The sequence below is a fragment of the Panulirus ornatus genome, chromosome 34 (assembly GCF_036320965.1).
Source record: "Panulirus ornatus isolate Po-2019 chromosome 34, ASM3632096v1, whole genome shotgun sequence".
NCBI lineage: Eukaryota > Metazoa > Arthropoda > Malacostraca > Decapoda > Palinuridae > Panulirus > Panulirus ornatus.
In genome coordinates this window covers 17345413-17371700 of record NC_092257.1, presented here as the reverse complement: position 1 = coordinate 17371700, position 26288 = coordinate 17345413, and the positions used below count along the sequence as shown (strand labels likewise).

The 26288-nt window shown below is 51.2% G+C and overlaps 2 protein-coding genes across 7 annotated transcripts in view; one reads left to right on the top strand and one right to left on the bottom strand.

Moving 5' to 3' along the window:
- pico (ras-associated and pleckstrin homology domains-containing protein pico) overlaps positions 1-26288 on the top strand; it is a 308846-nt gene that overhangs the window by 113689 nt on the left and 168869 nt on the right. The gene's annotated exons all lie outside the window — the stretch shown is intronic.
- The window catches only part of LOC139759706 (uncharacterized), a 12647-nt gene continuing 4523 nt past the window's right edge, over positions 18165-26288 (bottom strand). The window contains exons 3-4 of the mRNA XM_071682102.1: positions 23011-23164; positions 18165-20655 (exon numbers count right to left, since the gene is read on the bottom strand). Coding sequence (XP_071538203.1) covers positions 20058-20655; positions 23011-23164 — 752 coding nt within the window. The 3' untranslated portion in view covers positions 18165-20057. The remainder of the gene's footprint in view (positions 20656-23010; positions 23165-26288) is intronic.

Genomic DNA, 26288 nt, shown 5'->3' with positions numbered 1-26288 from the left:
CATTTGGATGCCAGTGGCCACAGAGTGGTCACGTAACAGTACTTTGTACGGTGTAGCTGATGGCGAGGCAAGGCAAGCAGCCGATCCTCGAGAGCAGAAATCGGAATGATACCTGTAGAAGAGAGAGAATCCAACACCGCAGCAAGTGGGGCAAGTTTGGACGTGGGAGCAAGTATTCCCTACAAGAACGGGTCACTCGTTTATGCAGTCGGATCGACTTTTCAGAAGAGAAATCTGCGACGTGTGAGCGTGAATTCCAATGTCTGGGTGACGTGTTCACGCTTAGCATAGCACGATTTCTAACATATCTCTGGGATGACGAGTACACCCACACACACACACACACACCCACACACACGCGCGCGCGCACACACACCCACCCACCCACCCACCCACCCACACACACACACACACACACACACACACACACACACACACGGGACCATGTATCTGCGATGGGATCCTTTGAATATTTTCGAACATTCTGTTCACTTCCCTTGGAGCCGCCCCTTGCTTAGTTACGTAGATACACAGACCACACAAACCCAGGCGAGATGGTCTGGCCTTAAAACTACTTAAAAGTAAATAAAACAGGCAATAATAGATGAAAGGATGGCAAAGGAAAAGAGAGATCAGTTCATCCCTCGCAGTCTATATCCTCATATAGACTTGTTACGTAAGGAAGAAATCAGTTGAGTTCCTCTTCACAGCAATATTTCCCAATTTTAGAATATCTGTACGTAGATATCTGTTGGGAGATGCACAACAGCACTGCTTATCCGAGATGGGAGTCGAACTAGACCTACACGTACAGTGGCAGTATCACATCCTTGCTTTTGCGTGCAAAGTCTCTGTCAATACATCTTGATATCGTATTTGCTTTCTTGGCAGCTTCGTTACACTGGTGGGGGAATTTGAAGGTGTCGGAGACACACACACACACACACACACACACACACACACACAAGGGAGCGTCCCTTATCTTGTGGCCCGATAGTTCGTAATGGAATTTCTTGTCGAGGTTTCCTACTCGCAATAGCTGACATTTTATAGACGTTAGATGACATTTGGTATTTTTCCAGACCATTTAGCCACACCAGCCGGGGTGGGCATCATGCAGTAGAACAGACCACCAGTAACGTAGCTTGGTCGGAGACTCGAGAGTTCTTGGAGGGATAGAAGACGGCCTCCTGAACTAACACGAGACGTGAGGCGAAGTGTGAGTTCGATGTGTGTCTCATACGTTCAGTGTAGACGGTGCAGACGATGGTGGGTTATATATGTTGTATGGTTGATGGAACGCCTCATCCGGACCCCATATCTGCGACGCAGCACTCAGGGTCTGGGTCGTGCTCGTGGTAGGGGTAATCCGGCCAGCCCTGTGTCCTGCTGCTGTTGTTGGTCGAGTGAGAGGCGTCACATGTGTCGGCCATGTAATGAGTCTACCAGATGAATTATAGAGTCATGTAGATAAAGATAATTAATTTATTCAGGCGGCGAGTGAGTGTGGAACATGATACTGGACATGAGCAGCAAGTGTATCTCTTCTGCAGGTCCGGCCCCCGTGGTGGCCCTGCCTGCTAGCCGGAGCCTCGTAACTCCGGCTGATGGTCCTCACTCCATCACCGGGCATGCCACCTATGTTGTCATATGGACTGTGTACCCTGCTGGTAAGTCCGTCCCCGGAAGCTTGGGTGTGACGGAGGCGGCCGGTGGAAAACAGCTGCTGCTGTGTTATGTGTCAGACCTCGGTGGTTGTAGTTCCTGTAATGGGAAGAGCTGTGTTGGAGTGTGTGATTGGGAGGGGAAGGTATGGGGCAAGAGGCCTGGTGGAGAGATAGGGAGAGACTGTGGTCTCGGCCTCGGTAATCCTGTGGCCAGAAATACAAATGCACCACCAGCTCTGGGTTTCACGTCCCCCCCATCCTGAGCTGTTGTCTTGCCTCGCCACACACCGTGATGTACACCGTGGTTCGCCTAGTGCACGTGTCCGCTCCTCCCCAACTGTCATTTCATCTGGTGAAATATGATAGATGTTCAGTCGCACTGTATAGGAGTAGCAGAGATGCGGATTATCTCCATCTTAGGCCAAATGCCTTTGTGTGTGTGTGTGTGTGTGTGTGTGTGTGTGTGTGTGTGTGGCGGCTCAGCCTCGGCCTGGCCTCTCCCTAAGGAATATACTGACGTTAACCTGTTAATTCCTGATGAGAAGCGTATTAGCAGATGATGTGTCATTAATATCACGGGAGGGGGAAACAGACGCGGTGATCCACGCTGCTTCAGCCAGTAGCCTCCTGCACAGAGGTACGACCCTTGAGTACGTCGGTTTGACCCATGACCACGACGGTACGACTCTCTAGTATGGTGTGACCCACTGACCTGATTTTTAAGGGTCAGGTCAATACTGGACCAAATTGACCAAATAGAAGGATCTTTTGTGAGTCGGGACAGTACTGAAGGAAGAGTCGGGACTCTTGTGAATTCAATATAGAAGGAGCGATAGGAACTGTTGTGAGTGGGGACAGTAGAGAAGGAACCGTAGGAACTGTTGTGAGTGGGCACAGTATAGAAGGAACAGTAGACATTGTTATGAGTCGTACGGAAGGAGCAGGGGGATCTTTTGTGAGTCGGGGCAGTGTGGAAGGAAGGATAGGGAATGTGAGGTGGGTGAGTTGGGACATTAAGGAGGACCTGGTGGGACCTGTTGTAAGTCGTTACACAGGATCATCATAAAAGAGGATCTAGTTGCCAGGCTCGCCTCTCAAGAGATGACATACAGCACAGTTCTCTCGGGCGTGTAGGGAGCCCCACTCATTGTGGCTTTCGAATAAGGCGTTGTCTGCCACTTGCATTGAAGAACGTGTTTGTCTCCCCACCATTGATGGGGTGGGTGTGTGTGTGTGTGTGTGTGTGTGAGGCTTTAGTGTAGCTGACGATTCAGGTGTGGCCAGCCGCCCAGGTCCTCTGCTCTTTCACTCGTTGTTGTGAATATTTCTGTAAGTGCGTTGTCCTCTCTCCCAGGGCCACAAGGCTGGCCATGTAGCCACCCTTGCCCCTGTGGTTATTAATTGGTGGTTGTGAGCGTCCGTGAGCCCTCCTACTCTCCCTCCATTTGGGGGGGATCAGGGGTAAAGGGGGCCGGGCCGTGAAGCCCCGGAGCAGCGGGGAATCCTTAGCAGTGGGGCGGCTGGGTACCCGCTCCTGCCCCGACGCCCCGTGTTGCCCAGGGTAGGTGAACATCTCAAGCTTAACGAGGCTCTCTAGCTCAAGCTGAAAGAATCTCGATAACGCGACTTTATACACCCCAAGCTTAATGACTTGACTTTCCCCAATGAGACTAATGACCCAACTGCTCATCCGAGCCTTATGAACGGGACACCCCCCACCCACACTCCACTCCATGATGGTATTCATGTAGACGGAGGCGCGGCGGCCACGGCTGGTGGTCAGCAGCTGGCCGTGAGGTGAGGTCGGGGACGTGAGGGTCAGCTTTACAATTTCTGATTTTAATGAGGTCGGTCGCCTCTGGCTGCTGGTGGTGGTGGCGGGGTCGCCAACACCGCCACCGCCGCCGCACAGCCACAGCTCCATGATATTGTGGCGTCGTATTTGTCAGTCAGGATGAATTTATTAGGAAAGCTCTCCCAGCAACTGGAATGCCACGCTGCTGTCACAGTTTAATGCAAGGTTTCATCATATATTCGAAGGATGTATTGATACTGCATCTGTTCTGTTAGTAGACACTATAGGAAGCATTACAGAAATGTTTACATTATTCAGATCCATTCATAATGCTGAAATGTGTCTGGGCGAGGTGAGTAACTCTCTTGACGCTGAAGATGTTTTTTTGTTTGGTTGGCGAAGGTCTTGGTGTTGGGGTAGACCTGATGACGGACGGGTTGGGGTGAGGGTACAGACGTGTGGTGGGGAAAGGTGACGACGCTGTTTGTGTAGGAGACGGTGACGTTGTAGGGGAAGGTGACGTAAAGGTGTTTAGATGATGATAGACGACTTTATTGTTAGTGACGGACACGACACGAGCGGAACATTTCCTCTCCAACCGTCTTGCGTGAAAGGAAGAGAAAGCAGAAATTACTCAAGGCTCCGCTGTTTTTCGTAGACCTGATCCTGAAAGGCAGAAGAAAGATTACCTGTTCCTAGGGGAGGAGGACGTATTATGATAGCCATTCCCCTAGTGGCCGGTCCTCACACAGAGAAACTTTGGGGAAGCAGCAGCGAAATGCCGTGAATCCAAGCCCTGGTGGCGGGAACACACTCAGACACCTCACGTGCTCAGGGACCACAATAGTACCCGTAGCAACGTCGCGGTGTACGATAAGGGATGGCTGAAGAGAAGTGATGCCAGGGGGGAAGTAATGAGACGGAAGGCTGTCGCTTCCACTCTGGTTAACAGCGAGGTGGGGCAAGAGCCACACCAGAATTGTGTGCCACACTTTGTACTACGGCGAATAAAACCCCTGTAGTCAAGGGACAGAAGTTAGGTGTGGTGCGAGTGAGTTGTGGCAGTGAGGTGAGGTTGGGAAGGGTGGAAGGCCTTAGCCGTGGGACTACTGTGTATTACGGTTTGAGTACATGGGATGTGGGTAAAGCTGGTGTTGAGGATGGGCTTCGTGTATACCCCGGGGTAAGGCAAAAGAGAGAGGGACCAGCACAGACCCCTGCCTGTGCTGGTCCGAGTGAATAACGACCCAGACGAGCAAGAAGTTCCTGTGTTCAAGACTATGGAAAAGAAAAAAAAAAAAGACTGTAAATTTCATGTGAAGATTCCCGTTGTGTCACGTCTGTTTACGTGCTAATAATGGTGGAGGACCCATAGTGGTGCACGGCCGCCGTTGCCTCCAGGATAGGTGGCAGGGTGAGGTTGTAGAGATGGCATTGCAGACTGCGAACAAGAGGAAGCAAGGTGTAAGTTTCAGAGGAACGAATGGTGTTCAGCGTGTCCGTGAAGGCGGGGCCTGAGCGGCACGCACGTCCGTATGGTGTGGCCTGGGCGGGGGAGGTGTTGGTAACGGCTGGTGTCACTATGGCAGAATCTTGGGGCGGAAGAAAGTGGTGAGAGTATCTATTTCTAGCGACCTACTACGTCCCCGCTCCCCTTTGTCGTCCCCCCAACTACGGCTGCTCAGGTTAGGGGGGGCCCCCCTGCATAGCAACCTTCCCAATGGGGGGCCCCGCACAACGACCCTGGCTAGGGGGCCCCCGCATAGCGACCCTGACATGGGGTCCTCTGATAGCAATCCGGATGGGGCCCCATACCTCGACCTGGGCTTGGGGTCCCCCTCACCTCGAGCTGAGTTCGGAGGTCCCCCCCTCTGCCACGTACCTTTTTAGTGGCTGTTGTGGTAGGTTGTTAGCAGCAGCAGCAGTAGTAGTGATGCTGTGAATGATGCGATTCTCTTATGTTTGTGTCAGGTTTGCCGTGACATGTTCGGCAGGAGACGTTGCTAGTGACTGTCGGTCATTACTTGATGGTGTGATGCTGGACGAGATGTGTCCCCGACGACTGATAACATCACGTGATGGAAAGTACCTCCATTTACCACAACGGTACGACCCATACGTGTGTGTGTGTGTGTGTGTGTGTGTGTGTGTGTGTGTGTTGCTTGTGAGCGAAGACTGCAACGGGCGGCTGAATGCCCCACTACCGCGACCAGGATTCGAACCTCTATCGGACTCGACCCCGGAGAGGCAAGGGAGACGTGCAATACGTCCGGGTCAGTAATGCTAACCGCTTCGACCTGACGCATTAAAGAAGGGTCAGGTTAAATGTCAGGCCATCTTACCCCCGAGGATCGTAAAGGTTAATACTAGCGCACTTGAGGCCCACTTATCCGCTGCGCGTGTCGGTGTGCGCTGCACTTCACCACTCCTACTGCTGGTATGTTTGGCGGCGCTGATATTTTCAGCGGCAAATGTTTGTCCCACTCACGCTGCGATGGTCGTAGACTACATTATTGTCTTAATGCCGGGATGATAATCTCTACAAACTGCGTTGGCGAGACTCCAGCGAACGTTTCTTGTGCACATAATGTGTGGCGGGGGGGAGAGGCGACGGGTGGAGGCGAGGCAGGACATGCCTCCCTCCCGCGGCCACTAGCGGTACACTACTCTCACCACCACTTAACTATTTATGGAAGAAAGTCTTAAAAGTTTTATCAGAACTCTAAGTTTAGCCGGCAAGCACGCGTGCTCCCCACCCGCCTCCTTTTGTTAGTGTGAATTTAAGTGTTTATTCAGAGGCTTAAGAAGTGTACATAGATGTGTTGATGCGGTTGGTGAATACATATAGCGATATTGCTTATCACTACAATGGAATAAACTCGTTTATTTAATGAGATATTTAGCTTGATAATATCAGAGGCATGCGTCCTTATTTTTGCTTGTATGTTAACTCTGTTCAGTAAGTTACGCCTGCTTTTCCGACATACGACCGTACGAGATCAGTTCTTTGAGGATTCCTGAGAGTATGAGGGATATCTTTCAGGATAATACAGTTAGGAGTACTACAGCTGAGAGTATGAGGGATATCTTTCAGGATAATACAGTTAGGAGTACTGCCGCTGAGAGTATGAGGGATATCTTTCAGGATAATACAGTTAGGAGTACTGCCGCTGAGAGTATGAGGGATATCTTACAGGGTAATACAGATAGGAGTACTACAGCTGAGAGTATAAGGGATGTCTTACAGGATAATACAGATAGGAGTACTACAATTGAGAGTATAAGGGATATCTTACAGGATGATACAGATAGGAGTACTACAGCGTGGAAGTGGAAGTAGTGGTTGGCTGCGGGGGTGGAACCTGACGGGCTCTCAGAAGCGGTAGTACAGTAGTAGTGGGTGGGCGGCCCGGGATCGGAGTAGTTGCCGTACGCTCCCTGCATCCCCCCACTATTATTAATTATGTGATATAGCTTACTTTTCATTTTTTCGTCTTATTATATTATTTTATGATAACGTTGTAGGTGCGGTCATTTGTGTAAATTGGTTGCTGGTCGTTGGTGAGTAACGGTAATAACGAAATGCGCCGACACTGGGCAGGCAACCACTGGAGAAGGAGCGTCTTCCCGCTCACCCTTCATGTCACGCATCGCGATACGAAGGACGTCAGAAACATCTACACATTATGTTAACTTACGTTGTTCGATCGTTCATCAAGTGAGATATCATGAATCTATCATATACGGACCGCTTGAACTGCTGTTTTTGATAGGTTTTATCGCTGGGTCGGACCAAGCGCGGGCAGGGGAAGGCAGGGCAGTGCCCGGTGTGGGTTGACAGGCCACCACGGCAGGGCGGCGCGGGCACTAGGACGGGACCCTCCCCCGCCGCTGCCTCAGTGCTGGGCTAATTTCAGTCAGTGTTCTTTACGCGTGTGACTGGTCACGAGCCAGATGACCTGGGGCCTCACCACACCCAGGTGAATGTCCCTCACCCGTGTGCATGTGCTTATCCCCGGACTCCAGAAATGTGACTGTTCTACCTACGTGCTTTCTCTTTTTTAGCGATTTTTTTAATGTATCGTCTGTTTTCGCTAAACACGAGTTCTAAAAGATATATGTGTTACGTGCGATTAATATATTTGTTAATCATTTTATTTTGGTTTAGTTTGAATTGGAAATCATATTTGAAGGAAGTAAAGGTTTTGGAATCGAGTTAAGTGTTCTAAGATACACGTGGCGAGCGCGACAGTGAGACCGCTTGCCCAAAACTACTGATAAGTCTTTCCCTGAAAGAAAAAAAGAACACCAATGTGTAGTGACGAGAGAGACTGTAACGGAGAAACAGTTAGAGGTGTAACGATGGTGACGCGAAGTGACGCGCGGTAACGGGATGAGTGGGATGATGCTTGACGGAAAGGGTCAAAGCGATGTTATCGCTGGTCCCGTTATCAAGGCAATGGATAGTCTTGTGGCCGTGGACGTGACGACTAAGGTGAGGCCAGTTGTTTGGCGAGGAGTGGCCATGCTGGTCAAGTGAAGGTGTTGCGTTACAGGCTGGCCCACGCCAGTAATGGTGAGGTGATGCAGCCGCCACCAATATCTCTTGCGGTTTTGTGATCCTACCTGCCCCGTGCAGCGGGCTGGAGTAGCTGTTGCAGGAGCACAGTGGATGATGGTGTGGCCGGGAAGTTGGTTGTGGTCGTAGAGAGAAATCGGCTTTCTTAGAAAATAATTTCGTCTCAAGAGTGTGGAGTACACAGCAGCTTGGCTACTTTGTGGGTCTTGGTGAAGAAGCTGCCGCTGCTGGCGGGGAAATGGGTTAAGCTGCCTCCCGTCCCTGTTTCTTGTTTATATGCTTATTCCTGGTTGTCATCCAGAGAAAATCGTCTGTCCTGATCGTTTTCTTTTGTTGTTCTTTGTCCTCGTATATACACAAAACATATATGTAACAGAGGACCCACTGGCCAGTAACGAGGTTAGATGCTGATTTTTTTTTTATTTTGGGTAAAATTTAATTGAAATTCTTGTATTCGGTAAAACACGTTGTGCCTGGCCCTCTCTCGGATTTATATATTAAATTTTAAGAGTAAAATGTTGCCTGGATTCGAGTGACTATCTTATATAAATATGAATCCTAATTACAGGTCATGCTGAAGGATGTTAGTGTTGTTTATCTATAAGCAGTTGTAACTGGCAGGTGTATGACATAGGGAAATACACCTGTCAAATCTGGTTCTGTGAATTTACCGAGGGAGACGACAGTTTGACGGATCAGGAGTCAAGCTATAAGGTTGTTAAAAAGTGAAAACTCAAGGTAAAATATTGGTGGCATGAGTGAGCTCCCGTTGGGAATTTTGATGATAATGATTAAGTCTTTCCTTTTCTCCCGAAATTTTATTTTGAATAAAAGAATTGACAAAAGGAAAGTAATCGAAAAAATAAAAGAAAAATCCGTTCAAAGCAAGATTCTTGCAAAAAAGAGAAAACATCGAAAAAAAAATAAAAATCTATGTACAATCCAGAATTTTTATTTTGAAAAACTTTTGACCAAATCGAAAAATGAAAATCCTTGTAAAATTCAGATAAAAAACTTTTGACAAAAGGAAACAAATCGAAAAATAAGAAATAAAAGAATCCTCGTACAAACTTATTGTGTAAGTTAGCAAGTTTCTGCTCAACCCGAGATGTTTGGTGGGCTGACGCCGGTGAGAGCCAGGATTAGGTTAGGAGTGTAGTATACATTTGTCTAATGAGAAACTAAAGTGAGTCCGCCGTAATGGAGTCTTTTTCTCTTTTTTTTTAAAGCAGGAAAGACCCAGCATCGCCGTTAAGTAAGGCTGCTCGAAACCGTTTTGAATAGAGATGCTAATTCCAGGTTATTTAACCGAGTGTGTCTGGAGTCTGTGTGTTGGCGGATTCCATTTTTTAATTTTCTGTTTCCGAAATTTGCGATTTTTTTTTCTCTCTCTCTCCAGATTACGGAGCGTAGAGCTTCCGTTTCTCGGATTTATGTATTTGCCTGGAGCTTCCGTGCCTGTAATTTGCTATAGCCCGAAGCTGACCTTCTTAGAAATTACTGTAGCGCAGTGCTGACCTTTCTGTAATTTACTTTAAGTGTGGAGCTGTCACTTCGTAAAGATGCTGTAGCTCGGACCTGCGCCTTCTCGTAGTTTCTTAAGGCTCGTAGTTACTTAAGGGCTGTCCCTTGTTACTTTACCCAGCCGCTGCCCTTCCTCAAAGTCACCGTAGCTGGGAAGGTATTTTTCCCCTTGTCCGTGGTAGCAGAAGGCTTCCGGTTCTGTAGCAGTTCGTTTTCGCTGAGTAACTCTGCTGGCGCGTGGCTGTCTTTGTTGTGGCTGTCCTGGGGCTCTGCCTCGGCTGTCGAAGCTCTCCTTTCGCCTTCTGGGTGTCATGGGGCTCTGCCTCGGCTTTCGGAGCTCCTCCTTTCGCCTGCTGGGGTGTCATGGGGCTCTGTCTCGGCTCCTGGGTGTCATGGGGCTCTGCCTCGGCTGTCATGGGGCTACCAAGAGGCTCTGCTTCGTCTGCTTTCTCAGCATCTAACATAAAGCTGTCATTTTACCCCCTTGACCACGACGATACGAACATTGGGTTGCAGTGGCTAATCCTTTGACCTGGCCCTAAAGGTTCCATTGAGAGTCTAGGCCATCCTGCCTAAAAAAAAAATATATATCGCGTCCTCAAATGGGTTCGGTGACTGTGAGGTCGCTATCAGTCAGAATGATAACGAGGGGATGTCCCTGGTAATGCATAACTTAACAGGCAACCTTTATCTCTACATAACTGAGAGGACAGCCTTATGTGTAGATAACTAAAAGGGTTTTCTTATCTGTAAATGTCTTACACAGGGCAGCCATATTGGTGTATTATGTATCTGAATGACAGAACAGCCATATCTGTAAATACCTGACAGGTAGCCTTATCTGAAAATAACTGACATTGGTCACCTTTATTGTAATCAGCTGAGGCGAGGCTGTGCCTTTCTAAGAAGAAACCGAATTTTATCTGCTTTTTTCTATTTATAACTGACAAGGATTCCCTTATCGATAATTACCTGACGTGTAGCTCTGTTATGCAAATGACTCTCTGGGATGTATTACCTGTAAAGAATCGACGTGGCTTTTCGATAAATAACTGAAATAGTGTCTCTTTATAGATAACTATGGAGGGGTTACCTGAGGATATAACTGACGTAGGATATATATATATATATATATATATATATATATATATATATATATATATATATATATATATATATATATATATATATATATATAATATTGAGTGAACACAGTTCTTGTTGTTAGGCTAAGATATTCATGTTTATGATGGCGAAATCCTGTGGTTATTGAGTATTTGATACTGTACGCCTGCTTGTGGAGGATCCACGACTCCTGTAGGTTTGCAGCGGCCAAGGCTTTCAGAGGCTGGATTACCAAGTGTTAAACGACCGGACCCAAGGGATTTGTGAGGTAACTTGGGGTCCGATTATTTCTTATGTGTATTCTGTTATTATCTATTGTTATTGATGTTTAATTACCAATATGATTATCATCATAACGAATTTATTTTATTGGTTATTATTTCCTTTTGATAATTGTCTCCACGGAATGGGTTCTGACCCTAGTATTAGGAGATTGGGAGGGAGGAGCTGCTTGCAGTACCCGGGGAGGCCACTGGGAGGGCGAGGCGTGAGTCACCGCCTCTCTGGGGGTGCGGGGACTCTGCGGGGAGCCATCACAAAAACTGCCGTAGATGGGTGATAGAGTGTGGGTATATATAGCTGGATGTTGTGGTACTGGGGAGAGGAGTGTGTGTGCGGCCTGCTTTCCCTCCCTCTTGTCTTGAGGAGGGAGGAGAGAAGCGGAGGAGGGAAGGAGGTTGGGCTGGAGAAGAGAGACGGGGGTGACGAAGGGAAGCGGAGAAGAGAGGGGAGATAGGGTTAGGGGAAAGAGTCGAAGGAAGAAGGAGAGACGCTTGTAGGAAGAGAGACGTAGGAGGGAGGATAGACGCATGGTAGAGAGAGTAGGATATGGCGGAATGTGAGAGTGTTGTGTCCCCTGACCTGGGGTAAGCCATGGACGGTAGGGCCCCTCCTTAACCTGATGCTTGTGATACAGACACACCCTCATCAGAACACACACCCATAACCCACATACATTTCCGCCTTATGGAATAAGATATTACCGCTGAATATTCATGAAAGACTTGTATATTCAGTTAAGACTTTACGACTTCCGAGAGGTGCCTACATAATTTTTTTACAGCAATTCATTGGGTACAGAATGGCACATGGGGAAGGAATTGCCCCCCGACACGCAAAGCTAGTTAACATTAACATTAACAGATGATGGTACACGAGAGTTTAACATCTGGAGACCCGCGGGACTAAAAGCCATAAGGCATTTAACCTGACCCATAAGGAATAAGTGGAAAGCCAGGTTATCATGGTTCTCTCACAGGTCATACCGTCGTGCTCAAGGGTCGTACCGTCGTACTCGAGGGTCGTACCGTCGTACTCGAGGGTCGTACCCGTCGTACTCAAGGGTCGTGCCGTCGTGCTTAATAGTCGTACCGTCGTGGTCGTAAGTTGTACCGTCGCTGCTCACACACACACACACACACACACACACACACACACACACACACACACACACACACACACTGTGCGTGCAAAAACGTAGCAGCGTTGTGTAATTCACAGCCGGAACACACAGACGCTGACGTCTGCCCTAGCTTACAACGGGCACCAGCTGCCGGCCAGCTGGACCTATCATCTGCCGGCCAGCTCCACCACTCAATCAGCACCAGCTGCCGGCCAGCCAGCCAGCTCTTCCACTCACAACCAGCTGTCGGCCAGTCTTGTTGTGCAAGCGGCGTGTGAGTCACCCGCTCAACTTCATTTGCTCCACTCATCAAGCATCGCTAACGAAGTTATAAGCAAAGGTCATCATCATCAACAAGTCGGTCATGACATTTCTGTAAAGGACGTATTGACCATGAAAAGATGAGGCAGTTGAGGAGGAAGAGACCTGATGGTCCCGAATAGGACGAGCAACTAAGGGACATTAAGACAGCGTCTGACTTTGAAAGCTGGATTCAGATAGATGGATGTGTGTGTGTGTGTGTGTGTGTGTGTGTGTGTGTGTGTGTGTGTGTGTGTGTGTGTGTGTTTTCCCCCTTACGCTGTCTTTCCTTGTGTGTGTGTGTCCTCCCTTACGCTGTCTCCCCCTGTCTCTGTCTGGTTTAATCCCTCCGTCGCCCGTCCATTTATGTTTCCCTTCGTCTGTCCATCTGCCCCTTTTCCTAAACCCATCCCGTCCGTCGTCCGTCCCTCCCTATGTCTGCCAGTTGGCCCTGTTCAAGAACCCCCACCCAACCCCCTCCACCTTGCTAGAGAACACTCACACCTCAGATTGCCTTTCGTGAAGGCCTCATGATGGGGAGGGGCGCCCCCTCGCTTGCCCCGCCAGGATGCCCCGACCCTCACGGTACCAGACGCAACTTGTGAGGAGGCCCCGCCTGCTTCACCAGGCTGCGTCGGCCCTCATGTTCCTCACGAGCCAACTTGTCCCGTAAAGATGTGGGATATTGTCTGTCGACGCTGTATATATAATGCAGGATAATATGGAGGGAAGTGAAAGAGAGGCTGCTGCCGGTGGGAGGGATGTGGAACAGGAGATTTGGAGAGGCGATGGTGGTAGCGGTGTTTGGTACGTGGAACAGGAGAGGTGGCGGTAGTAGGGATATGTGGAACAGGGGACACAGGAGGGGTGATGGTGGTAAGAATGTGGAACAGGAGAAGTTAAGGTGGTGGTGCTGGTAAGTGTTTGGAACAGATGATAAAGGAGAGACGATGATGATGATAGGGATGTGGGACAGGAATCGGGAGAGGCAATGGTGGTGGGAGTTGGAGATGTGGAACAGGAGACATGAGAGGTGATGGTGGTAGGTAGAGGGCATGTGTAAAACAGGAAACAGGAGAGGCAGTTGTGGTGAGTCGTAGGGATGTGGAACAGGAGACAGGAGAGGAGATGGTAGCAGTAGTAGGTAGGTGGAACAGGCGGAGTAGATAGGAGAGAATAGAGAGGCAGAGAGGTGTTGGATGGAGTGGGAGTGGTGGAGCCTGCAAGCTAGTGGAGGGGGGGTGTAACGTGACGTCAGTACCCCGCAGGCGGGAGCGGGTTGGGGAGCACTAGGAAGGTATCGTTAAGCAGGACATGACGAGGGGGAAATACTGGCCTCATGACTGTGTTCGTCCTGGTCATGTGCCGGCGGGTGAGTCTGTCTCCCCCTTACAGTATAGTGAATTAGGAGTAACCCAGACTCCCCACCCGACCGTGGCCCCTCTCCATACCATGTTCTTCCGCTACCATCATTTTTTTGGAGGGGGAGCAGCAGCTACCACTCATTAAGCTGGAGTGGGAGGGGAAATGAGACAGGCTGGCTGGCTGGCGCGTAACGGAGCGTGCATTGTTGTCAAGGTCAGATGCCTGGTGGCGGCGCTGGAAGCGGTGGGCGGGACCGACGCCGCGCTCCCTCCCTCTCTGGTCCCCACGTCATTAGTGGTAATATTAACGACAGTAATGATAAGGTAATAGTCATGCTAATGATATTAAAGATAGATAGTTTACAACCTAAGGCTGAGAATGTGGAGAAAAAGCTATTGGTAGTTATGATTTTGGGCTCTGATAACCTGATATAAACAAGAGTTATTCTTGGATGTGGTCGGTGGTGTTCGAAATGCAACTCTGGGACGAGGGATCTCGGGCGGCAGGATGTGGCGGTGGCAAGAATGGTGTTGAAGCCTCCTCGCAAAGTGTCGAATAAGGTGATGTTGTATGATGGGATTTAGGAGGAATAATGTGGTAAACGCGTTTTGACAGTTGGTCTCACCAACCTGGCTTCGTAGAGAGTCTTATGACACACACACACACACACACACACACACACACACACACACACACACACCTGTGAATCGTGTGGTGCATACTCAAGGCTGAGATGTAAGTGTTGTCTTAATAAGAGGGCACCAGAATCTACAACATCCCCCATCCTTCTCCCCCCAAGGCTAGAGCCACGTGATCCTGGAAGAGAAGGAGGGAAGGGGTGCTGGCAGAGGCTCTGGAAGTACCGCACTAGGCTTGCCTGTTGTGTGGGCAGGAGAGGCTGCAGGTAAACTGGAGGAATCGTTGCTTATGGTATGATGGTAGAGTGACAGAGGCCCCTCATGTAAGGTGGTATGGCTGCAGGTCCTCCAGGTCGGGTGGTAGAGTGACAGAGGCCCCCCATGTAAGGTGGTATGGCTGCAGGTCCTCCAGGTAGGGTGGTAGAGTGACAGAGGCCCATCATGTAAGGTGGCACGGCTGCAGGTCCTCCAGGTCGAGTGGTAGAGTGACATAGGCCCCCCATGTAAGGTGGTATGGCTGCAGGTCCTCCAGGTCGGGTGGTAGAGTGACAGAGGCCCCCCATGTAAGGTGGTATGGCTGCAGGTCCTCCAGGTCGGGTGGTAGAGTGACAGAGGCCCCCCATGTAAGGTGGTATGGCTGCAGGTCCTCCAGGTCGGGTGGTAGAGTGACAGAGACGCCCCATGTAAGGTGGTATGGCTGCAGGTCCTCCAGGTCGGGTGGTAGAGTGACAGAGGGTCCATTCATATAGCGCGACGGAGTGGGAGAGAGTCTTTCCATGTAGGAGAGTAGAGTAGGCAAAGAGGTCCTCCTCGCGTCTATGGTGGGGAGGGGGGCATCTGGGAAGGGAGAGATTGTTGGGGTGAGGTGGGGGGGGGGGTAGAGACCGTGAAGCTCACACAAACATCTGAATAGGAGAGAGAGTAAACAATGACTGAGGTATGTTAAGAAGGAGAGAGGCAGGGCGGCCAGGACACAGTGAACGGTGAAGGTGGTGTGTGTGTGTGTGGCTCGGCTCAAGAATAGCCACTGTAGTGTAGCTACTAGATCACCCGAGCTAGGATGAAGGAGCTGTGGTACTGTCCAGGCTCCTATCTAAAACTTCACTTGAGGTAGGGTGAAGGTGATGTGGGCCAGTAGGTCGCCGCCTCAACCCTCCTGTGTGCAGTAAGTTCTGGTCAGGTGACAGAGATTCGTGTACTTGATCGACCTACCCAGCCTACCCGCCGACCGTGAATATACAGGACATACAGAACACATGACGACGCGCACGTCTGGAGGGGTAAGGATAAAGCAAGGATATCCTGGTGTTTTGGGCAAGACTCCAAGTCATAAAATAATACGAGAGGGTTGTTACAGGCGAGGAAAAGTGAGGCGAACATGGGCAGTCATTTAGATGAGATGGTAATGGAGAGATGAGCGAGCTGGAGGCAAGTGTGGTCTCGAAACCTCCGGAGATAACTCACTTCCATTACGTGTAGAAGGGAAGTATGCTACACTCGAGAGGTTGCTAAGTTTAAGGGGTACGTTTGTTACAGGAAGGAGGGAGGGAGACAGGCCTGGAGGCTGGCGGGGATGCAGGCCGAGTATAAAAGCGGCCATGGTCGCCATCGATTCTCCTGACGTAGCGGGGGGCGTGTGGCTGCTGGTGGTGCAGGAGGTGGTGTTGGGGGAGACCGGTGGGGACGCATGGCAGGGGTTGGCGAAGGGCTGAGTAGCGGGAATACCGTCTGTGGGAGGCGTGGCTGACGGCTGTACGGAAGGAGTGGCTGACGAAGGCTCGGGAGAGGCGGTTTGGGCGAGAGAGCGGAGGACAGAAGGCCCTGGAGGTAGCCTGGTGGCGGTGCTGGTGGTCAGCTCAGCCTGGGAGCCCAGGTACGCAGGCAGCCACTCTCCTCAACTGTATTATCCAACCGTGACGTGTACTGTGCCGTGTGGGTCGTGACTGGACATGGATTCTTGTGATACCAGCAGTTGTCAAGTACTGAACATACCTGTGGTGTTGTACTGTGCAGGAGTGACCTGTGTGAGCCATGTGCGTGTGTGTGTGTGAAGCGGTCCGTTCCAGCCTCAGTAATGCCAGTGCTGGAAAGCCGCTGCAACTTATTCATCGTCTCATTCGCTGAAACATTGATGAGTAGTGAAGGTGGTGGAGGGAGGGGCCAGCGGTGCAGACGTCCCACTGCCTCTACCTTCACACTCATTCGCCAGACAACTGCCTGGCTAGAAACTAGTCAGAGCCAGAGGATGTCCTGTTACGTGGTAGTGTGAGGCGGCAGAACGCAGCAATTCTTGGTGAAGTGGACTGTAGAGCCTCCGTCAGTAGCCGTGCGGGGGGCGGTGACCGTCATGCAAGTTGTAGGTAACTTTGTAGAGGCTTGAGGCTCGCTACACTGTGTTGGAACCAGTCTTCTTGTGACGGCTCATCGCATCGCTCTGAACGCACCTATACACACACATTTCACAGTGACCCATTTGATGCCTCTCTAAGCCTGCCGTAACCCGACATTTTGTCCGACCTTCATGTTTCCAGGAGATCCAGCGCGCGTGTGTGTATGTATGTGTGTGTCTGTCTGTCTAGGAGGGGGGTAGGGGGGTTGAGCGAGACCTTGGAGCGACCATGAACTTGGTAGGCGGGGCTGATGCGTGAGGGTGGGCGGGGCCAGGCACAGCGGTGCTTGGGAGTGGCGCACCGCTGCCTCTGCTGTGCTTGCTCAGCCCGCTGCTGCTGTAGGTCACCCGCCCTCTTCCAGTGCACGTCCCTGGAACCCTCGGCGGGCCAACCTGGCGCGAGACCCAATTGTATATATTCATGTATGTTGGCAGAACTCCGCGTTATTTTGTGACGCAGGTCTTGATGAAGGCTGAGCTCATGAGAGAACCATAGAAGGATCATGATTATTTGAATGACGACCTCTTTGTCCCTTTGTATGACATAAGGTCTAACGTTTCATTGAACGCTTGCAATTCTGGACTCATTTTCCTTTTCCAGTGTTGACGCAAAGGACACCCCTTTCCCCATCATAACCAGACCCTCCTTTGGTACCATATCCATATGCGGGTCCTTCATGCCCGTGAGAACACAGTGTACCCTCCCAACACCCTGCCAGTCCCTTATTTTGCTCAGTACTTGTGTGTGTCTCTTGCATGGCGGCGGCTTCTCCCATGTGCTGCCTGCCTCCCCTGGTCAGCTCCAGGGCTCTGAAATCTTTATATCGGTGTGTGCTGTGCCGCCACCTCTCCTCCCTGGCCGTTATCTGTTCCTCCCGCGGTGTTCACAGTGCCGGGCCCCAACGCAACCAGCACACATTTGCATGTACATGTATGTGTATACTTACATATATATGTAAATGCTATAGGTGTTTCATATACATAAACATCCATACGCATGCTGGGACGTGTGTTGACGACGGTGGGACGTGTGTCGACGACACTGGGACGTGTGTTATGGATGGGGGACATGTGCCTGGTAACGGAAGTGAGACGTGTCATGACAAGGCTACATTAGCGTGATGCGACGCGACTTAGAAATGTTTCTGATGGTTTGGTTCACGATGCCTGTGAGGTGTTTGATCGAGCACTGAGTTAATCCCTCAGCAGAGTGTCTGCCTCATCTTTAGATTTGATGATCTGGTGGCACAGGACGTGATTGAGGACGTAGTTGACCTTGTGTTTGAGGGCCTGGCTGGGTGGTGGAATAGATGCGTTGGTTGCCTGGGTGTGATGGCCCGCAGCAGGAGGAGGAGGAGGTGTGTAGGTGGCTGCCACTGATCGATCCTGCCTGCCTCTCGCGCGACACTCACCCATCTGCCACCACCAGGGCACCCCATGCCCAGCACACTCATCCACCACACCAGGGACCCCTCACCTTACTGCTGCTGCCAGGGCATCCCATGCTAGGCACACTTATCCACACCTAAGACACCCACCTGCAGGATGGTCACCCCCACTCAGGACACTTTCAGCACACCGAACACTCCACACCCAGAGCATCCTTGGCATCCAGGACGTTTAATCATCCCAGAAAAACTCCAGACACCGGGCGCTCTTCCACATTCAGGGCTCAGATCAACTCCGAACCTAGAGCGAAAGATTCTTTCTCCACCCAGGACCATTTCACACACAGGACGCCCCATACCCGCCACACCGAGACGACTGCACGCTACGCACCAAGACAGTGTTCCGTGCCATGAATGTAAAAGGTTTGATATATTCCTGAAACACCTCCAATAGACTACACCGTTCCCTTAGCCGCTCCACACCACCAGGGTAGACTACACTGTTCCCAGACCGCGCATCTGTGGGTGTATCCTGGGGCTGGCCATAGGGATCTTGCAGTACAGCAAGGTACCACAGAGAGAGGATACAAACAGGGATTCCTGCAGCTGTAGTGTCACAAGAGAAGCTGTGTTTCTCAGTATGGTTCACCTCAACGTTGGGGTAGGTCGGTTTGTGTTCGATAAGGGAGACTCTGGTCGATGTCTCCATCCCTGGCGTGAGGTCCGACGCACCTCCTCATGTCTCTGTCCTTATTGTAAGGTCTGCTACACCTCATGTCTCCATCCTTGATGTGAGGTCTGACACACCTCCTCATGTCTCCATCCTTGAGGTGTCGTTTGTGAGAAGGCCCGTCTCGGTAGATAGATATTTAAAGTTAAGTATGACATTGGATCTTCATAAGTGGGTAGATGGTGGTAGATTTTTAACCCACCACCAAGAGTGAAGTCTGGTGTACCATGGTAATGTGATGTTTTCCTGTGGCCAAGTCCACCCACCTCACCTCTGGCTGGATATTGAGTGAATGACGGTGATGGCTGGCTTGGTGTCGGGTATGTGACGGTGGTGGCAGGTCTGGAGATTGGGGATGGAGTGTGAAGGTAGTGGCAGGATTAGAGGACGTGCTTGCGTGCGCTTTGTGCTCGCTTTGACCCGTCCGTCACCTCCCGTCTTCACCACGTAGGTCCTCTCCCCACGCTGGCAGTCCCGTCCGTCACCTCCCGTCTCCACGTACGTCCTGTCCCCATGCTGGCCGACCCATCCGTCACCTCCCGTCTTGAGACTTTGTTATTATGGATGTCATCATTCTTCTGGCTCACTCCCTGCAGCAGCCAGATGCTCGCTCCCCCCATACTCACCCTCTCCCCTTCCTCCTCTGTCAGACCGCTCCCCTCCCCGTCCACCACGAGTCCAGTGACCCCCGCCTGGCTCATCTGCCTCCCCCCCCCTATCTTTATGTGCTGCTCATGTGATCTTACAGAGCGATCCAGTATCCCCCCAGCCTCCTAACAGGTCCTGCACCCCATCCTTCCCCACCAGACCCCTGGCTCTCCCCCAGCATCCTACCAGGTCCTTCATCCCATCCTTCCCCACCAGACCCCTGGCTCCCCCTTAAGGTCCTTCACCCCATCCTTCCGCTGTTTACTTTTCATGTTATCACTTCCGGTTTCTTTCTCCCCACTTCCTCCCCACTTCCTCGCCGTCTCGTGTTCTTTATTTTTGTTTCGTTGTTGCCCCCTTCCTCCCCGGCCTGTCATTCTCTCAGTCTCCCCTCCCCTTGGCCTCCCCAGCCCTCCCAGCGGCAGCCATATCACATCACAAGTTACAGCTGTTGCTCCCCCCTGGGGCGTCCCCCTGCTTGCAACCCTGGCCTCCCTGATGATTCTCTCACTCCTCCCTCACCACTACTATCCCCACACCATCTCCCTCCCATGTTCCTCCCTCTGCCAGCCTCTCCCATGGTCCTTCCTCTGCCAGCCTCTCCCATGTTCCTCCCTCTACCAGCCTCTCCCATGTTCCTCCCTCTGCCAGCCTCTCCCATGTTCCTCCCTCTGCCAGCCTCTCCCATGTTCCTCCCTCGACCAGCCTCTCCCATGTTCCTCCCTCTGCCAGCCTCTCCAATGTTCCTCTGACCAACCTCTCCCATGTTCCTCCCCCTGCCAGCCTCTCCCATGTTCCTCCCTCTACCAGCCTCTCCCATGTTCCTCCCTCTACCAGCCTCTCCCATGTTCCTCCCTCTGCCAGCCTCTCCCATGTTCCTCCCTCGACCAGCCTCTCCCATGTTCCTCCCTCTGCCAGCCTCTCCAATGTTCCTCTGACCAACCTCTCCCATGTTCCTCCCCCTGCCAGCCTCTCCCATGTTCCACCCTCTGCCAGCCTCTCCCATGTTCCTCCCTCTACCAGCCTCTCCCATGTTCCTCCCTCAGCCAGCCTCTCCCATGTTCCTCCCTCAGCCAGCCTCTCCAATGTTCCTCCCCTGCTGGTTCTCCCACACCTCTCCTCTCACCCTGTCATCCTACCTCCCCTCTAGGCCCCTCCCCGCCTCCTGTCTGCTCCCTGCCATCTATTGTCCTGATTTTTACCAGTCTTCTCCCTGCCTCCCTTTCACAACCCTCCCTGCCTGACCCCTCACTTGACACTCCTCTGCCCGTCCCTTCCCTTCCTCCTTGTCACCAGCATCTCTGTCCCCCCCCCCCTGCCAGCCCCTCCCTCGTGGCCACCCTTCTCCTTGTCCACTGCCATGCCAGCCTCCCCTCCTCCCTGCATGTGCTCACTCCCCACCCCCCCCCCTCCTTGCCCCACGATGATTCAGTTAGCGTCTCTTCTCAACAGTTATATGCATAATTCATGCTGGCGACCGTATTTTTACCCCAGGATAATTACCACCCCATACACAGTTCCCCACCAGAGCGCGTGGCCTCTACCATCTCCGACTCTCCGTGTCACCTTTCCTATGGTAACGTCATATTAACTTCAACATATTCCTCAGTCCTCCTCAGCGGTAGTCTTGCTGCCTCGTCTCCTTCCCAGTGTATTCCTCCACTGCTGCGTGAATGGCAGGTCCCAGCCCCCTTATGCTGTACTGATAACAGCAGCTTATGTTCATCAGTAATGACCCTGGCTGATGATATCTTGCTGGGAGTCTCTGTGTGGCCTGGTCGTATTGTGTGGTGTCAGGGATTTTCGTGATTGTGAAGGAAAAGACATGTCTGAGGATGATATTATTATTATTATTATTATTATTATTATTATTATTATTATTATTATTATTATTATTATTATTATAACTAAGTATTATTATATTTTAATTAGTTATGATTATTTGTATTATTATTATTATTATTATTATTATTGTTATTATTATTATTATTATTATTGTTATTATTATTAATATTATAAATATTATTATCGGGCTTGGTCTTGTGTCAGTGTATATTTACATACGTTCAGTGTTGGGTGTAGTGGGTGTATGTTTGTACCAGTGTACGGGGGGGGCGGCTGTGTTGTGTATACCACACACTCACCACATTCGTAATCCTACGTCAAGTATGGCACACGTCGTCATGCTGTGACGGAGCCTCACTCCTCCTGGTGTGGTTCAGTGGAGGTAAGGAAAGTATTGCTGCAGTTAATGTGATCTTAATGGGGGGGTCACCCTGTATTACCAGCCTTCCCCCGCCTCCCTCATTACGACGTAATGATGCCAGCTCTCCTAGGGAGAAGATATGTCTCTCGACGCTGATTGGATGACAGTGCGGTAACCCAGCACGTTTTGGGTGCCATCTGGCGGTGTAGTGTGCCGCAGCGTGTGCTGCCCGTACTTGCCTTACCGCGCTGCCGCGGCGTATGCTGCGGTACTTGACGCAGTAAGGTCAGGGTTGATGGCGGGGCTCCGCCGCGCGGCGACCAGGGTCATTCATACCTGTCCTGTGAGAGAGCGTGACCACTCCCATGGCTGTGCCAGTTCATGGCCGCTGTAAATGGTGTGTGTCCTGCTGGCGGAGGAGGAGGAGGAGGACTCGCCCCACGGTTCAGGTTTAGTGAGGGAGAGCTGTGGTACAAGTCCCAGGGGCACTGCCTCCAGATGCTCCCCAGCTCTGCCCCTACTAGGTAGCCCTGGTTCTTGAGATGCAGTGTGCTGCCCGGGTCATGCGATGGAAGGTCATGTAGCGTCCGAGTTGTATGGTGGAAGGTTACATCCTGGGAGGTCATGCGTTGGACGGCTCTGCTGCACCTGGTGGTGGTCGCTGGGCATGAGTCTGTGCCTCACCTCAGCGTCTGTCCTCCCCAGGTTCACCAGGGTGTTGGTGATGACCTCCTGTAAGCTCTTAGAGCCGTTCCTGTTGTATTCGGGTGTTGTTGTATCCTTCGTGAGGGCCAGTTGGATTGGTTAGTGGGGAGGAAGCGGTATGGTCTCGGATCCGGGAGGGTGCCCTCCAGCCTCACCTGCTGCTGCTGCTGCTGCACCACACTGCGCCACCACCGCCATCCCTCACTCCTCGTCCCCCCCTCTGCCACAGTTTCCACACCTCCCACTCTCCTGTTCCACACTCCTCACCTCTCTCTCTCCTACCTCACCCCGTCGTATAACCTTCTCCCTGTTCCTGCTCCTTCACTCATAGTCCTCCTTCCTTGTTCCTCAGGGTGGTGGAGACGGTAGGGGGAGGGACAGGAGACGGTAGAGGGAGGGACAGGCCGGTAGACGGGGTGGCGGAGAGACAGTGACAGATGCTGTATACTGTCTCCTTGACGAGGAAATCCTCACCAGATAGTTTGTTGCCGTCGGCAGCCTCATACCTGCTGACCACCTGCTCCTCTGTGCCTTACCCTGCTGCCTCACCTGCTCCCAGTTGTAGCTCCTGCTGCTATGACTACCTGTTGACCCGTTCCTGTTGTAGCTACTGCTGCTATGGCTGTATCTGTTGACCTGCTCCTGTTGTCACGGCCACCGTTTTTCCTGCTCCTGTTGTAGCTTCTTTCTTCTGTCGCTGTTCCTGTTGATATCCATGTTAATCTTCCCCTGCCACGTACGTCTTTATATTTTTCCCGTTGTGGAACCTGTTAACAGTAACTATATATCCTGTTGCTGTTCCACAGGACGAAGGCAGGATAGAAGAATGCCTCTGATTTTTGTCCGTTGCAATAAAAAAAAAAAAAAAAATTCATAATGTAAATACAAGGAGCAAATTTAACATTGGCAACAGAGTGAAAAAATACCCCCCCTCCTTCCCCCCCAGAATACAACGGTGTGGTTATTAGAGTAAATAAATTGTGAATAAATTGGCCTGTATATAAAGGGCTTTTGCTGGAACTGTGGAGAGGCGAGTGTGGTCAATATAGTTCTATATAAAGGTTATTTTTTTTTCCGGTTGCGGTTCTGTGGATAGTAACCACCCACACACACTGTGTGGGAGGCATCGGAGGTCACAACGTGCGAGAGGTCACAGTGTGCGGGAGGTCACACACACAATGTACAGGAGGCCACAGTGTACGGGAGGCCACAGTGTTCGGGAGGTCGCATTGTACGGGACGTACACTGTATAACAGGTCACAGTGTATGGGCAAAGGAGTAGCATGTTGGTCAGGCGACCTTACAGCCCAATAGGGAGAGTACGGAAGGTGGCAGGGTGTAGCCTACCATGATGTGGTGGTGCCAGGGGTGTGGCGAAGCCTTCCCTATCTGGGTACCTAGAGGGAAGGAAGGGGCTCCAGAGGGAAGAGGAGGGGAGGTTGAGGGTGTTGTGGGTGAGGGTTGGTGAGGTGGTGGGGGGGAGGGAGCGCTTGAAGGGTGAGGGTTTAAAGGGAAGGTAAGAGGGGATAATTGATGGTAAGGGAGATTGAGGGGAGTTAACGTGAGAGTGAAGGAGAGTGAGAAAGGATAAAGTGAGGGCAGGGGAGTGAGAGTGATGAATTGAGGGTAGAGGGGAGTTAATGGGATGAAGTGAGGGCAGGGGAGAGTGAGAGGGATGAAGTGAGGGCAGGGGAGAGTGAGAGGAATGAAGTGAAGGTAGGGGAGAGTGAGAGGGAGACGAGTGAGGAGTTTAAAGTTAGGTTAATCCAACGAGGAAGATTAAATGTAAAGTGAATGGCACACAGAAACATTGAGGCAGTAAAAGGAATGATAGATAGTGAAGATGTGAGAGTGATAGCAAGGTGAGAGGAGATGGTGGGATGAGTGTGAAGAGGCGGGAGTAAGAGGGTGATGAAGAGGAGGACCAGGAGGGGAGGGGAGAGTTAATTTGATCCCCTCGCAGGAATGGCCTAGGTGGCCGCTTGACGGAGGGGACCGACCCCTCCTCACCCCGCGATGGACGGGAATATCGAGGCAGACCCTCCTACCTAAATATTCTATACTTAATTAAAGAATATCGTCGTCGGCAGAATATCTATTTAGGACTGTAATTAAGTTTAATGGATCCCACGTCCTCCTCATTAGGAAATAAGAGTCAAGAGCTGGACTAATTTTAGCCGGATTAATCTGACGTATTTGTTTATTAGGGAGTTGCGTCCCACCCTGGGGCCACCGGTGTGGTAGGCACCCTAGCGTCTGCGTCAGGAACTCTTCCTCCTGCTGGCGAGGTTTGCAGTAGCCGTTAGTTGTATGGCGTGTGTGTGTGTGTGTGTGTGTGTGTGTGTGTAACACGATTTCTTTACTTCCAGCGGAGTGTCAGTTGGTCATGGCGGATGTGGGTGGCTGGTGCTCATACGCAGGGTCAATAAAGCAAGGGTCAAGTAGGAAGGTCATTATCGTACAATGGATTTGCTTTGCTTGTTGTGCTGGAGTTTGCGGGAGACGGCAATTATTGAAAAGGTGGTCAGAGGTACTCGTGATCTGTGATAGGTCTTAGTGTGCTTTGTAAACTCGCCCCTCAGGGCACGACTGTGAGAAAATTAATCATGTAGTAGGTGCCCCATACCGGAGGAGACAGGCGGAGTGAGTGGGGGCCGCTGGAGCACCCCTGGATAACGCGGTCAGTTTCGAGTATTGGCGCGTTGTGTGTTATTTATTCCTCTGCCTCTAGTTTGGAGAACATGAGAAGTTAAAGATGAATTGTTGTGCTGGACGGGGACACTAGTCTGCTAAACATAACCAGAGGTGGGTGTGTGGGTCTGGCCATGCATCATGGAGGGTTAAGAATGAAGCGGCCTCTTGTATGTGCCCGTCGCCTGGCTGTGAATGGTGGCGCCCACACCCTCTTATATCTGAACCTGCATTGTCCCTCCTCCCACACATATCCCCCTCACACCCACACACCCAACCATTCATGCGACCCTTCTCCACCACCTCCTCCTTTACACCACACAAGGACCTGACCTTGCTGCTGCACTACTCCTCTTCCTCCACTGTGGTCCTGTCTCGCCCTCTCTCTACTCTCGCTGTCCTGCAGTCTGTTGCTGCCTCACCTTACCACACTCACTGCCCTTCCTGGCTGAACTGTACTGGTACTTTATCCACTGTACTATAACTCACTCTGAAGCACTACTGGTCCCTCACCTGCTGTATTGTATGTAGCCAGCCTGCCTCACCTTGCCGCACTGTGCTGGTGCCTCACCCTGCTGCACTGTAGTGGTGCTTCACCTGCCTCGCTCTTCTGCTCTGCTCTGCGTTTCAACCTCGTGCTGGTGCCTCGCTGTACTGCAGTATGCTGGTGCCTCTACCCCGCTAGTCTTACACATCCGGCAGCTGTGGTCCTCCCTCCTTCCTCTCTCATTCATAATTACAAGGATGTAGACATAGGGTCGTGAGGGTGGCGCGCGTCCCACCGCCCCTTACCTTTGTGTTTCATTCATCACCAGGTTGTAGGTAATTAGGCCTACGGCCACACTCGAAGCTTCATGTATATTTACGGTGGTGCGTACGTACGCGCCGAGCAACCTTACTCCCTCCCTTTCGTCCCCCAGTACGCATGTCCGCTCTGCTTGTTGTGAGTCTGTTGATGTGAGAGAGATTGTCTCGAAACTTGGTGACTCGCTCCCCCCACGGCTTTTATTGTCGTGTTTCAGGAGGATAACGAGTGTGTGAAGCCTGGAGACAATTCCCGACACACACTCGAATGAGGCGTTGTTGTTCCGCGGACATATATGTACGTTCACAAAATTCCTGTGCTTTTAAGACAT